The 14,024-nt window shown below is 34.9% G+C and overlaps 5 protein-coding genes across 5 annotated transcripts; 3 read left to right on the top strand and 2 right to left on the bottom strand.

Moving 5' to 3' along the window:
- Positions 1-192: 192 nt before the first annotated feature.
- Positions 193-762, bottom strand: BX664DRAFT_341625 (uncharacterized protein). The gene is made up of 3 exons (XM_051547032.1): positions 721-762; positions 399-636; positions 193-337 (listed from the first exon to the last, which is right to left on the bottom strand). The coding sequence occupies exons 1-3, from the start codon at positions 746-748 to the stop codon at positions 280-282; spliced, it is 324 nt and encodes a 107-aa protein (XP_051396581.1). The 5' UTR covers positions 749-762; the 3' UTR covers positions 193-279.
- Positions 763-2,460: 1,698 nt separating this feature from the next.
- On the bottom strand, positions 2,461-3,012 carry BX664DRAFT_269639 (uncharacterized protein; the record flags this gene model as incomplete). The annotated part of the gene is made up of 3 exons (XM_051541061.1): positions 2,461-2,653; positions 2,723-2,816; positions 2,904-3,012. The coding sequence occupies 3 exons, from the start codon at positions 3,010-3,012 to the stop codon at positions 2,461-2,463; spliced, it is 396 nt and encodes a 131-aa protein (XP_051396582.1).
- Positions 3,013-3,673: 661 nt separating this feature from the next.
- On the top strand, positions 3,674-6,638 carry BX664DRAFT_341628 (uncharacterized protein). The gene is made up of 5 exons (XM_051547033.1): positions 3,674-4,106; positions 4,201-4,506; positions 4,563-5,314; positions 5,405-5,928; positions 6,004-6,638. The coding sequence occupies exons 1-5, from the start codon at positions 3,770-3,772 to the stop codon at positions 6,554-6,556; spliced, it is 2,472 nt and encodes an 823-aa protein (XP_051396583.1). The 5' UTR covers positions 3,674-3,769; the 3' UTR covers positions 6,557-6,638.
- Positions 6,639-8,324: 1,686 nt separating this feature from the next.
- On the top strand, positions 8,325-9,520 carry BX664DRAFT_341632 (uncharacterized protein). The gene has a single exon (XM_051547034.1). It carries the CDS (start codon positions 8,418-8,420, stop codon positions 9,228-9,230), a length of 813 nt encoding a protein of 270 aa, XP_051396584.1. The 5' UTR covers positions 8,325-8,417; the 3' UTR covers positions 9,231-9,520.
- Positions 9,521-11,136: 1,616 nt separating this feature from the next.
- Positions 11,137-13,977, top strand: BX664DRAFT_302997 (70 kDa heat shock protein 3). The gene is made up of 7 exons (XM_051542456.1): positions 11,137-11,260; positions 11,477-11,498; positions 11,565-11,738; positions 11,837-11,999; positions 12,062-12,702; positions 12,812-13,637; positions 13,726-13,977. The coding sequence occupies exons 1-7, from the start codon at positions 11,248-11,250 to the stop codon at positions 13,822-13,824; spliced, it is 1,938 nt and encodes a 645-aa protein (XP_051396585.1). The 5' UTR covers positions 11,137-11,247; the 3' UTR covers positions 13,825-13,977.
- Positions 13,978-14,024: the final 47 nt, after the last annotated feature.

Genomic DNA, 14,024 nt, shown 5'->3' on the forward strand with positions numbered 1-14,024 from the left:
TATTGATGAAGACAACAAAAAAAAAAACTCACACGAACGTATGCAAATGAACTGGGGCATTGTCGGGTATCATCCCGTATGTGTAACGTAACTGTCACACTTTGCAAAATAGGCCTTTTTTGAATATAGAGTATAAATATATGTTCCAAATATAGAAAAAAAAAGCAAGTGAATGGATCATCATTTTGGATTGAGACAAAAAAAAATATACATTTTTTTTATTATTCAAGAGAAAATACAATTATATGTAAGAGGTGTATGTATATATGTACATCAAATTTAGAATTCGAAACCAGTTTCCTTGGAGTAGAGAGCTTCAGCTTCCTTCTTGGCGTGGCTAAAAAAAAAAAAAAAATGAACATTTTGTTTTCAACTCCATGATGATGTATGATACTTACTGCTTGGCCTTTTCCTTGTCAATCCAGTTCATACCCTTGGATTCGATGAAACCATCAACGGAAGCAGCAGCGAAACCAGCGAGGAGTTCCTTGGCAAGAGCGTGGTCAACTTCTTGACCTTCAGCCTTCTTCTTCTTGTTCAAAAGGTGAAGAGCTTCGAAACCAGCAGCACCGGCAAGAAGTTCGTGGGTCCATTCAGACTTGTGTTCTTCAGTAGCTTGGTCAATGGATTGGAGACCTGTATAAAAAAAAAAAAAGAAATGAGATGGATGATCAAAAAAAAAAAAAAAAAAACAAATGATCATGAATCAAATTTACTTACGGTTATAGGTTTCTTCGTGGTGAGTCATGATTAAAAATATATATAAGATAAAGAAAAAGAAAAAAAAATAAAATCATCATCAAGGTTCGCTTTATATATCTTTTTTTTTTTTTTGATGGAACCAGTCCCAATGCATTTTTTTTTTTTTTTTTTTACAAGAAAACCTTAAATTTATTGAGTGATTAGTATTTTGATATCCAGCCACCCTATAAGATATTCAAACCACATCGCCTTGGCGTTTCATTTTGGTAAAGATCACCTTTTTTCCCACTTGACATCCTTCCTCCTTTTTCCCAGCCACACTCTATTTAGTTGAATGTCTTTTTTTTTTACTATACCTAATTTGTCTCTTGCTCCGTTGAAGATTATACTTTAATTGCTTACTTTCAGGACACGCCACTATCAATACTTATGACGCGTCTCTCAGCTTTGACGGATGCCTTTAAAAAAAAATAGAGATTCGTGCTTATACCAACGTCATGATTGGATTCATTATTCAGTGGAGAATAAAAAAAGGCTCAATTATTCTTTCATCTTTTGGTAAAACGGTGCTTAGGAAGAGTTGACAGAAACGACAAGTTCGGAGAACATGGATATATCATGTACATTATCGTCATGAGTGTAACAATCAATAGAATGAGAGAGAAAGTGAAAGAATGGTAGGACGAACGGTCGCCTAATTTAGTCAGGAAACAAAAAAAAAAGATGATGTACCACCCTTATTTTTTATCACCACTAATACAGCTGGTAATAATGATGATGATGATGATGATGATGATGATGATGATGATGATGATGATGATCTTTACCAATCAAATTCAAAAAAAAAGCAAGCACTTTTTCTATTTCTTTTACGCCGATGATCATCGTTAACGCGTCCACCGATGAAAAAAAAAAAAAAAAAAAGAGAAAGAATCATCATATCATAGACTAAGAAAGGCACTACGTGGAAAAGTCTCTCCCAAAACAAGACAACTTGGACTGGGTCTTTCATCCTTCTCATTCTTCTTCTTAACTCCCATTTCAATCTTTTAATGCCCGCGTTCCACTTGCATACTTGATTGTCCTATTCATCCTTTGTTGCACTTGACAACACACAGACTAAAAAACGCTACATTCTTACGCTAAAAAAAAACTCATCACGTATCTATTTTAGTACACTTGGATTACCCTGATACAAGGACTCGTGCGTAGCATAAAAAAAAAAAAAGAGGGATGCTCGGACCCTCCGAATGAAAACACATATATATACATAAGATGTACATACAATCTACCACTACTATTAATGTACAAGAGTCACTGTTTTATTCAACTAGAAATCACTACCAAGTATAAACTAGATATAAATAAAATAACCAAAGCCCAGGTAAGATTCTATTTCTTGAATAAACCTTTCTTCAACCATTTGGGTACACTTGCGGGAGCCTTGCCACTTGCTGAAGAGGATGTTGATGATGATGTTGGAGAAGAAGTAGAAGATGGTGATTGTTCAACAGGCACAGTCAAAGGTTTGATTTGATCCAAATACATTTGAGAAAGAACAGAGGATGATGATGATGTTTTATCAAGCCATACAAACATAACATTGGAAGCTGGTGCCAATCCAGCTTTGTACAGAGTCACTTCAGGTTCCGTCAATTTCGTGCGTGGTGGAAGACATAACAAAAAGGCACGATCTGGCGTCGCCAAAGTAGATGCAATAAATTCATATAATGCCGCCACTAATCAATAATAATAATATCAGTACACTTGTCCTATCATCCCATTTCTCTCTTCTTTTTTTTTAAAAAAAAAAAAAAAACCTTTTTCTTTGGATTCAAACACGGCTTGAAGAATAGTATGATCAGGGAATCGTACACGAATAGTTGTCTTGGGATACTTTTTCATTCGTTCTAGTTCTTCGGCATTTCGCATTTTTTGTGTTTTGAGAGGACTACAAACAAAGATAGCTCAGTAAACTAATAAATATATATATCACTTCCGTTCCTTCATCACTATATACCTGTCTTCTAGATTCTGTCGATGAGCCACTTGTGCTTTATATAACTTTGCCACTTGATTAGAATCCAATTTGAAGAATGATTCTGGTATTTCAGCTATTCATCAAAAAGAAATAGATTAATGATCCAAGTGGTTGAATTACTTACTATTCAATCTTTTTTTTTTTTTTGTTCTTCATTTACCTGGTGCTGGCGAATTAGCAGGAGGACTGAAGACTTGTATTTGTCTATCTTTTGGAGGTACTGGTGGTGGTGTTGGAGTAGAGGATGTTTCTTGTTCAATTGATGCCATGGTATGTATTATATAAAGATATTTTTTAATAAAAGAATGAAAGAGGATAAAACAAAAGACTGGACGGGATAGTAGATGAATTGAATATGAAGGTTATTAAGGAACAAAAGTGGAAATAAAGAAACAAAAAGAAAAAAAAGTGAGAACAGCAAAAGGGAAGGAAAAAAAACAGTCGGAAGATGAAAAAAGAGAATCAAGTGTGGGTCGATAGTTCCATTTTGGGATGCAGGTATGATGGGTATTGAATAAAGTGTAAAGTCCTTCCCTTCCCTTTTTATATATTTCTCCTTGGTAAAAAAAGAGAGAGAGAAAAAAAAAAGATATGCATGGAATGCGTTATTTGTTTACTGGTCATTATAGTTGGCAGTAGATCATTGTGATTTCTGTCAAGGAGGTTACTTTTAAATGATACACAATCAAAAAAGAGAAAAAGGTTATTTCTATATAGTCAATTAACTGCTAGCTAAGTATAGAAATAACCTCCTCTCCTCTATTTTATCCTGATGAGAAAACCAGATCTTTCTTTTTTGTTTATAAAAAAAAAAAAAGAAAAAAGAGTTTAAAAGATAAATAACATGATGAAACGCATGTTTCATTGGAACCTTCGATTTTCAATCATCATCAAAAATAAATAAACATTCATATTGAATCATTGACTCCTTTTTTCCTCTCAATTTTCCTCTTTATTCTTCTTCTTATTGGATATAGAATAAGAAAGAACAATTAAATTTTAATCTTATCATCATCATTCATTATCATGACAACAGGAAAAATACAACAACAACAACAACTTCTTTCTCCTTCTTCTATTCAATATCATCATAATAATGGCTATCAAACCATTCAAACTCCCTCATCGAATGATCAAATTGAAAAGCGAATAATGCCATCATTTCGTCAACAACGTCGTCCTATTCAATTACAACAACGTCAATCTCAACGTGCATCAAGTTCACATAAATTATCACGTTCTAGTAGATCTTCAGAAGCCGATCATCGTACGATTTTGAAATTATTTTTATCTACTTGTTTTATATTAACTGTTTTGTTTGTATTTAATCGATTTCTTTATCTTTGGAGTTATGTCCATGAAAGTAAGCATGCGGATATTAAATATCCTTATCTTTGAACAATGAATTTTTTTTTTTTTTTTTTTTTACTTTTCTTTTTCTACTTATAATCTATTAGGTCTTTCTATTGAAGATGCAACTAAACTCATTAAAGAAATACCTTCCACTGAACATATTCAAACCTATATTACTTCATATGCAACACATCGTTTAGCAGGCACTGAACATGCTCAAGCACTTGCCAACTGGACATTTGGAGAATGGCAACAGATGGGAATACACGATATTCATATCGAAACATTTTATCCTACCTTGAATCAACCTTCTTATTACCAAATCTCTATTCTTGACCATACTTCTCGTGTCATTCTAGAATACAGTCATCATCAACAAACCTTGACTTCTCCCTTTCCTCCATTTCATGGTAATAATCTTTAAACAAACAGGAACTTTTTGATTTACACTTTTTTTTTTCTATAGGTTATTCTGCAAATGGTAATGTGACTGGACCCGTTGTATATGTCAATTATGGTCAAGAAAGTGATTATCTCTATTTACAAACAAAAGGCGTGAACTTTACTGGAACCATCGCATTGATTAGGCACGATAATAGTGGAAATGGTGGTGGTAGTGATAGCAGTGGATTAGCAGCAGGTACACAAGTGGCATTGGCCGAGCAACATGGCTGTAAAGGTGCATTGATTTACGCAGATCCTGGTGATGATGATGGTCCTGCAAGAAAATGGAATCCTGATGGTGAACCTGAACAAGCCTATCCTTTAGGTCCCTGGCGACCCTCTACATCGGTACCTCAAGCTTCGGTGATGAATATGGCCATGATGATAGGTGATCCCTGGACACCTGGTGTACCCATGAAGAATGGTACAATTAATAATAATCATACATATGCTTTACCTGGAATCCCCTCTCTTCCTTTATCTTGGCAACAAGTCATTCCTTTATTACAACTGACGACTGGATTAGGTGTTCCTGCCAATGTGAACTGGCGTGGTGGTGATGATGCGAACCATACCATTGATTTTAGTTCAGGTCCCAGTGTGTTACCCATTCAACTCGTCAATATCAATACTTACAGTCCCAAACCTATCCATAATATCGTGGCTCGTATTCCTGGTCAGAAAGAACCCAATCGTGCTGTCATCATTGGATGTCAACGTGATGCATGGTCTACTTCTGGTGTGGTTGAGAGTGCTTCATCATCAGCTATTATGGTAAAAAAAAAAAAAAAAAAAAAAAAAAAAAAAAAAAAAAACTGTTGCTATAATTTGTACTTATTTTTTTCTTTTGTTTTTCTTGCATAGCATGAACTTGTTCGGACTCTAGGGTTATTATTACAACAAGGTTGGAGACCAAGACGGACTATTATTCTTGCTTCTTGGGATGCAAGTGCCTATGGTGCATTAGGATCTACAGAATGGGTGGAATCTCACAAGGACTGGATCAGCAAAGAAGTTGTAGCATACATTGATGTTGGAAGCGTCGCTGGATCAAGATTTAATGCTCAAGGATCACCTTTACTACATGAACTTTTATATGAAGTTACTCAAGATCTTTTTGATCCTCAATATGGTCCATCTACTATATATGATACCTGGAAACGTCAGCGACAATCTTCTGCCATCAGCCACTGCAAGGATATCACAACCACTACATTACAAAAAGAACAAACGACTGCTGTAGGTGGAACCTATGATCCTACGGTATTAGTGGATCCATTGAGAGTGAGTGATGATGGCTCTGCCCTCTTTCATCATTTAGGTGTCTCGACTCTTTCTCTTCAATTTGAAAGCAATCATTTTGGTGTGGCATATAGTGAACAAGATAAGTAAGTGAAAACAAGATCAAGATAACTCATAGCAAGTCTTGACTTTTTTCTTTTTTTTTTTTTTTTTTTTTGTAGTTTGGATTGGATGGCGAAATTTGGAGATCCAACATTTGCATATCATCAAACCATGGTACGATTGATGGGGATATTAGCGTTACGACTTTCCAGTGAACGACTGTTACCGATGACGATGATGGATTATTCTGTGCTCTTATTACAGTATACAGATGAACTCAGTGCAAGACAAGGTTGTCAGACATTACCAGCGTTGACCACGTCCTTATTGATTCTTCAATCCACCAGTGTTGTGTTTGATCGCAAAGCAAACAAGTACCGACAACAACTCGTGACCAAAAAGCATTACAGCAAGAAATTGAAGAAACATGTACGACAATACAATCAAGCCATGATCAACTTTGAACGTAGTCTCGTGGATCCTTTAGGTTTGCCTGGTCGCAATTGGTATCGACATGTCGTGTATGGCCCTCATCCTTTACATCCTGCTTCTCCTCTCATGTTTCCTGCCATCGCTCAAGCAATGCATGAAGACCGTCCTATCTTTACTCGCCAAATGGAAGAACGTGTCGCCTCCAAGATCATGGCTGCAAATAGTGCTATCAAATTCTAGTATTAGTTAATATTTGTTTTTACCCTCTTCTTTTTTTTTAGTGTTACACCGTTCAATAAACTTGTTTTTTCAAAAAAAAAAAAAAAAAAAAAAAAAAAAAAAGCCAAACCGATTCCTGTTTTTTTTTTTTTGGCATAAACTGGGATATTCTCAATGGTTGATGAAATTGAACATACTGGTGTCATCCTTTTTTTTTTTTTGATCAACGTAGAACAGGATCAAACATGCATTGATTTACGACAGTTTACTGATAATGTACAACAATGATATGTATTGAATGGATGGATTGGCATGTGATATGATGTACGTATGATGATGACGATAAGATACTGTGCAACTGGTTGATGATGAAGTGATAATGATCGACGTGCTGACAGTAAGACTAAAAGATAAAATCAAATTAAATTGTTACAAAGTATCAACGCAAGCTAATGATCAACAACGACTATCATCAACAAAGATTCTTCAAACTTTTTTTCTGGCCTTTTTTTTTTTTTTAAAAACAACTATGCTGTCAAAAAAGAAAAGGCGTGGGAGTCCCCAAAGGCGTTCCCCTTTTTTGGGAAATTGTCAAATGGAGGGTCTCGCGGGTTTTCAAAAAGTAGGCCCGTCATTTTTTTTTATTATTTTTCTTTGGGCACGGACTCATAGTAAAAGAAGGCAAAAAGTCGTGACCACACTTTGACTTGGTTTCAAATGTCTGGTTTTTGATTTTTTTTTGTTTTGTGTTTGTTTGTTTTCTTTTTTTTTTTTTCTTTGTACGTGTATCCTAGAACTTTTACGTTTGATTGTCTCTGAAGACACGACATATATATATATATATATTTATATATACATAATGTATTCAAGATGGCAAAGATATAAAGAAAGTGTGGATGGGGTGACATTGCATTCATTTGGTCTAGGAGTGATAGGAGGCATGATGTTGATGATGACAGGACATTTGGCAGGTCAATATCAACTTGACACAAACACGACTCATCTTAGAACAAGTTTAGAGCAGATGAAAAAGAAATATGAAATTGGAGGTGGTGTTCCTTTTTTATCCAGAGATAATGTAAGTGATCGATTTAAAAATAACAGACAGGATAGATATTCTTTGAACTCATGAAAAGAAACGAATAGACTTTTTTGGAAAATTTAGGAACCCGCGACCATCATCATCATGATGAAAACTTAGTGCAACATAGTTGGAATAACCTTGTTTACCTTTTAGCTGATTGTTTGAATCAACATTGTGCAAAAAAATACGTGATTACTCACACAACAATACCATCATCATCATCATCATTAGAATAAAGAAATTTCCTTTTTTTGATACCCAACCTTTTTTTCTTTCATGATTATATCGGGTAGTTTCTCGGTGGATCATCATCATCATTGATGCATCATATCATCTGATATCAGTATTATCGACTCATCAGTCTTACTATTATTATATGCAGAGAAATGGACGAATGATGAATACTAAATTCAACGCATGAGGTACTTCATATGTATAAGTAAGTATGTGATGAATTCTTGAAATGGTATTACTTTTCTAATTTTGTATCATTCCTTTTTTTTTTGAATGGGAACTAATACCATCATCTTATTTGACAGAGACTATTTGTTTGTTTGTTTAATAATTTTTCATAGTTGTGCAAGAGGCGGAATTTCAAACCAAAGGATAGATGATGCCTATTGCCAAATTGTTTATTTTTGGTTGGATAGTAAATCATTTCTTTTCGTTTCTCTTTTTTTACTCATTTCCTCCTGATTTTTTTTTCTCACCCAAAGCTTTTTTTTTTTGGATTGGTTTTTGGGTTTTTTTCCCCTTTTTTTCTTCTTTTTTTTTTTCCAGTTCTTGTTTCTTATACCAATGTCCTCGTTATTGAAACTACAAGAATCAGTATTATTTAAAATCATCTATTACTTGAATTTGCAGGAACTACAACAATTAGGACAATCGTGTCGACAATTACATGGACTCATATATAATAATCCTCGCGTATGGCATCAACATGTATTATTTCCTGCCAAAGACAGTAGGTTGACAGACAAGTTTATTCAGCAGCTAGTACCACAAATAACTCGACATTATGGGATTCAAACACTTCGACTGATACAACTTCCACTGAGCTGGCTTGGTTACTTATTTATCTTTGATCAATTTGCACACTCGGTAGATCAAATTCAAGTGGAAACAACTCATGCTGTATTACAAGACTTGGTATATCATTTGACGGTATTTGCAGCCAACCTGACCGTGTTACAATCTGACAATCATATCCCTATTACTTTTCGGCAGTATTGTCACGATGCATCTTATTATTATCAAGTGCTTGTGGATCATCGTTTTTTGGGTAAATCAAATGTGACGGATATGATTGAATTATTTGACACAACTGGGCAAACACTTGTTTCTAAGTTAGATGACCCTCCCTTTGAACGATTACGACAATGGCAAGTGGTTTGTACTGATCATAATGATGATGATGATGATGACAACAAAAAGGATTGTTTGACCCGACTTCAATGCATAGTATCTTTTTTGGCAGGTCGACAAGTCACCAATAATCTAGATCCACTCGTAACCATTGGACAAAAACGAACTCAAGATCAGTTGGAACCTTCTTCAAGACAAAGACAGAGATTGGTACCTCCTCCTCGTGCCTCTTCCCTTTATGTTTGATTATTATTATTGGTTATTTTGTTATTACCATCATTGTATCCTTCCTTCATTTCCCCCCTCTCCTTCAGTTCCCACGCACCCTATCTTTATACCATGTTATCTACATCCCCCCCTTTTTTTTTCTTCTTTTTGTTCATCGTATAGTAATTGTATGACATAGTAAAAAAAAAAAAAATTAGTTTACATATTATATTCCCGTGCAAAATATTTATCAACAGAAATAAATAATTAAATATATATATATATATATGTCAATCTATTATCACTTTATATATGTATATATTGATAAGCTTATGGCTTTTCTTTTTTTCTTCTGTCGGTATATAACAAGGGTTCTTGAGATTGATATCGTGATATCAATGCAAGGGAAAATATCCGAGAGGGTATTTGATGGCATCCTCATCCCATGATTCAAAGAGTCTACTTTTATTTCCTCTTTTAAAAAAAACCTATCAATCTCAAGTGATAACTTTTTTCCCTTATTTTCATATTTTGCCACCATCATTACTCTATTTTCTGCTGGCACATGTATATATGAATGATTTACTTCCCACGCGCGTACATTGGGCTGTTTTAATGCAAATGAAGGGATGATGATGACCATTCTAGGCCAGACCCTTTTTTTTTTTTTGTATAGCTTGGTTCCCCTGACTTGAACTCCTTTTTTTTTGTCAAAGGGAGGGAAGATGACTTTTATAAACCATAAAGATTAGCCATAATGTCCTTTTTTAGTTGAATGAATGATGACTACGTTGAAAGGTAAGAAAAGATACCTTTCCTTTACCCGAGTCCGTATGTTTTTCTCTCTCTCTTTTTTTTTTCCTTCTATATGCAGATCAAAAGTAAATATTCCCAATTTTCTCAAATGTACACCCATTTCATAGAGAAATACTATATATATATATATAACCTGACATATTCAGCCTTTTTTTTTTCTTGTTTTACTTTTTTTCTTTTTTACTTGCTATCTTATTTTGTTTGATTTCTCTTTTTTTTTCGTCATCAATATTGCCACCTATATCATCCATCTTTCGTATCAACGTTATTGATTATTAACAATGTATAGCAATATGACTTATGTGGTTAAACCTGTCAATCTTTCTGGAGGTCAATGGTAATACAAACTCCTGACATGATCCCCTTTTCTTTTTAACTCATGTATCCCAATTATTTTTTCTTTTTCTTAAAAATAAAAATAAAATAAAAACCTATATAGCGCCTGGTGTGGAAAGTATGGTCACAAACGACCAAGTTGTCCTTTATTGAAATAATCTCCACATTTGTGTGCTCCCTTTTTTTTTTTTTTTTTTTTTTACATACTTGTGCGTAGATCGCAGATTATCTCCTTCACTCCTTTATTTTTCTACTGACCGATTGATAAAAAGAAGAAAAAAGGTATTCTTCTTTTTTTTTTTTACGTTTACTTTACATTCAAGAATCACATATTGACACACACATATATATTATATTTATATAATTTTATTGATCTATCAGAAAAAAAAAAACAAATATTCTATGCCATATGTATGCTTTCTATCCAACTGTAAATTATATTTCATGGATTACTTTACTGACTAACCCCATAAACTATTGATATCTATATAATTATGATTACCTTTTTTTTTATTATTGTGTTTTAACCGTTTTGCATAATCATCAATAAATAATAAATAATAGGTTGTCTTTTCCATCATCTATCTTGCCAAATTCAATACCATGATTCAATTGGCTTGCCTTTGCATAAATGGGTGGAGTCTGAAATATGAGAGGGAAAAAAAAAAAAAGGAACTGTACCTTTTAAGAAAAAAAAAAGCTTCCACCTCATTCTGCCACTTTCCATGAAATGACGCCCTTCAACCAATCAAATGTCATCGGGGTGAAATAAGCCACGAAACTAACTTTTTTTTTTTATTCGGGTCCCTGAACTGTATAACAGTTGTTTTTATTTCTTTTTTCTCTTCTTTTCTTTTTTTTTCTTTATCTTTTTTTATTTTTATAAAGAAACACATTTTTTATTATGTCTAAAGCTAGTAAGTATTCGATTTCATCCTTTGAAATGATCTTTCCTTAAAAAAGAAAAAGGTGTACTTGTGTGTTTAGAGATAATATCACCTATTACTACTTTACTCAAAGTGGTAACCAAAAAAGGAGGAAAAAGATCAGGGGAAACATAGAAACACAACAAACAAACAAATAGTGACGCGTATTAACTTCTTTTTTTTTTTTTGCTTTTTCCTTTTGATTAGTTGGTATTGATTTGGGTACTACGTAAGTTATTTATTTCTAAAGAATAAAAATATAAGATACTAACCTATCCTCTTTTTTTTTTCTTAGTTACTCTTGTGTTGGTGTCTGGCAAAACGACCGTGTGGAAATCATTGCCAACGATCAAGGTAACCGTACCACTCCCTCTTACGTTGCTTTCACCGATACCGAACGTTTGATTGGTGATGCTGCTAAGAATCAAGCTGCTTTGAACACTGCTGGTACCGTTTTTGATGCCAAGCGGTAAGTGACTTTTTTTTTAAAATGATTTTGGTTATTATTTTTTTTTTTGGTTGGAAATTCAAACTCATCTTTCCATTCTTTTCTTTTCTTTTCTTTAGTTTGATCGGTCGTCGCTTCAACGATGCTGAAGTTCAATCTGATATGAAGCACTGGTCTTTCAAGGTCATTGAAAAGGATTCCAAGCCTATCATTCAAGTTGAATTCAAGGGTGAAACCAAGACCTTCACTCCTGAAGAAATCTCTTCCATGATCTTGATCAAGGTATTATTAAAAAAAAAGTTAAAAAATATCAAGTGTTATTAACATATGTTCCTTTATTATAGATGCGTGAAATTGCTGAAGCTTACTTGGGTGCCGCTGTCAAGGATGCTGTCATCACTGTTCCTGCTTACTTCAACGATTCTCAACGTCAAGCTACCAAGGATGCTGGTTTGATTGCTGGTTTGAACGTTCAACGTATCATCAACGAACCTACTGCTGCTGCCATTGCTTACGGTTTGGACAAGAAGGATGATGGTGAACGTAACGTCCTTATCTTCGATTTGGGTGGTGGTACCTTTGATGTCTCCCTTTTGACCATTGAAGATGGTATCTTTGAAGTCAAGGCTACTGCTGGTGATACTCACTTGGGTGGTGAAGATTTCGATAACCGTTTGGTCTCTCACTTTATTCAAGAATTCAAGCGCAAGTTCAAGAAGGATATTACTGGTAACGCTCGTGCTGTCCGTCGTCTCCGTACTGCTTGTGAACGTGCCAAGCGTACTTTGTCTTCTTCTGCTCAAACCTCTATTGAAATCGATTCCTTGTTCGAAGGTATTGATTACTACACCTCTTTGACTCGTGCCCGTTTCGAAGAACTCAACCAAGATCTCTTCCGTTCTACTATGGAACCCGTTGAAAAGGTCTTGCGTGACTCCAAGATTGATAAGGGATCTGTCCACGAAGTTGTTATGGTTGGTGGTTCGTAAGTATCTCTATTTTTTTAAAAAAAAAAAAGAAAGAAGAGAGAGAGTTTTTTCCAAATGAATCTATATTGACCTTTTTTTTTTATTATTATTATTTCATTTGAATAGTACTCGTATCCCCAAGATCCAAAAGATGGTTTCTGACTTCTTCAATGGTAAGGAACCTAACCGATCCATCAATCCTGATGAAGCTGTTGCCTATGGTGCTGCTGTTCAAGCTGCTATCTTGTCTGGTGATACCTCTGAAAAGACTGACTCTTTGTTGTTGTTGGATGTTGCTCCTCTCTCCTTGGGTATTGAAACCGCTGGTGGTGTGATGACTGCCTTGATCAAGCGTAACACTACTGTTCCCACCAAGAAGTCTGAAGTCTTCTCCACTTATGCTGATAACCAACCCGGTGTGTTGATTCAAGTGTTCGAAGGTGAACGTGCTCGTACCAAGGATAACAACATCCTCGGTAAGTTCGAATTGTCTGGTATTCCTCCTGCTCCTCGTGGTGTTCCCCAAATTGAAGTTACCTTCGATGTCGATGCCAACGGTATTTTGAACGTCAGTGCTTTGGATAAGACCACCGGTAAGTCCAACAAGATTACCATCACCAACGATAAGGGTCGTCTCTCCAAGGAAGATATCGAACGTATGGTCAACGATGCCGAAAAGTACAAGGCTGAAGATGAAGAAGCTGCTGCTCGTATCCAAGCCAAGAACGGTCTTGAATCTTATGCTTACAACCTCCGTAACACTCTTCAAGATGAAAAGGTTGGTGGTGCCCTCCCTGAAGAAGATAAGTCCAAGATCTCTGCTGCTGCCGATGAAGCTATCCAATGGCTCGATAACTCTCAAGAAGCCTCCAAGGAAGAATATGAATCCAAGCAAAAGGAATTGGAAGAAATCGTCAACCCTATCATGATGAAGTTCTACCAACAAAATGGCGTAAGTATTATCTGATGATTGCAAGAAAAGAACAAAAAATAAACGTAGATACTGATTATTATTATTTTTTTTTTTGTGATGAATTTAGGGTGCTGCTGCTGGTGGTATGCCTACTGGTGGTATGCCTGGTGCTCCTCCTTCCAGCACTGATGAAACTGATGGTCCTTCCATTGAAGAAGTCGATTAAATTTAATCACTTTTTTAAGGATCTCATTCTATTTAGTACATAGTCTTTTTTTAAAACAACGCATTATTTCCCTCTCTTTACAATATTTATAGAATATATGTACATTTCTCTATTATACAAAAAATAAAAAGCATGTTTTGTTTGTCCAATGAATTTGATGTTTTTATAATAAAGATCATCCTTAAAGAATACATAAGATC

Source organism: Halteromyces radiatus, assembly GCF_025201355.1.
Source record: "Halteromyces radiatus strain CBS 162.75 chromosome Unknown BX664scaffold_9, whole genome shotgun sequence".
Taxonomy (NCBI): domain Eukaryota; kingdom Fungi; phylum Mucoromycota; class Mucoromycetes; order Mucorales; family Cunninghamellaceae; genus Halteromyces; species Halteromyces radiatus.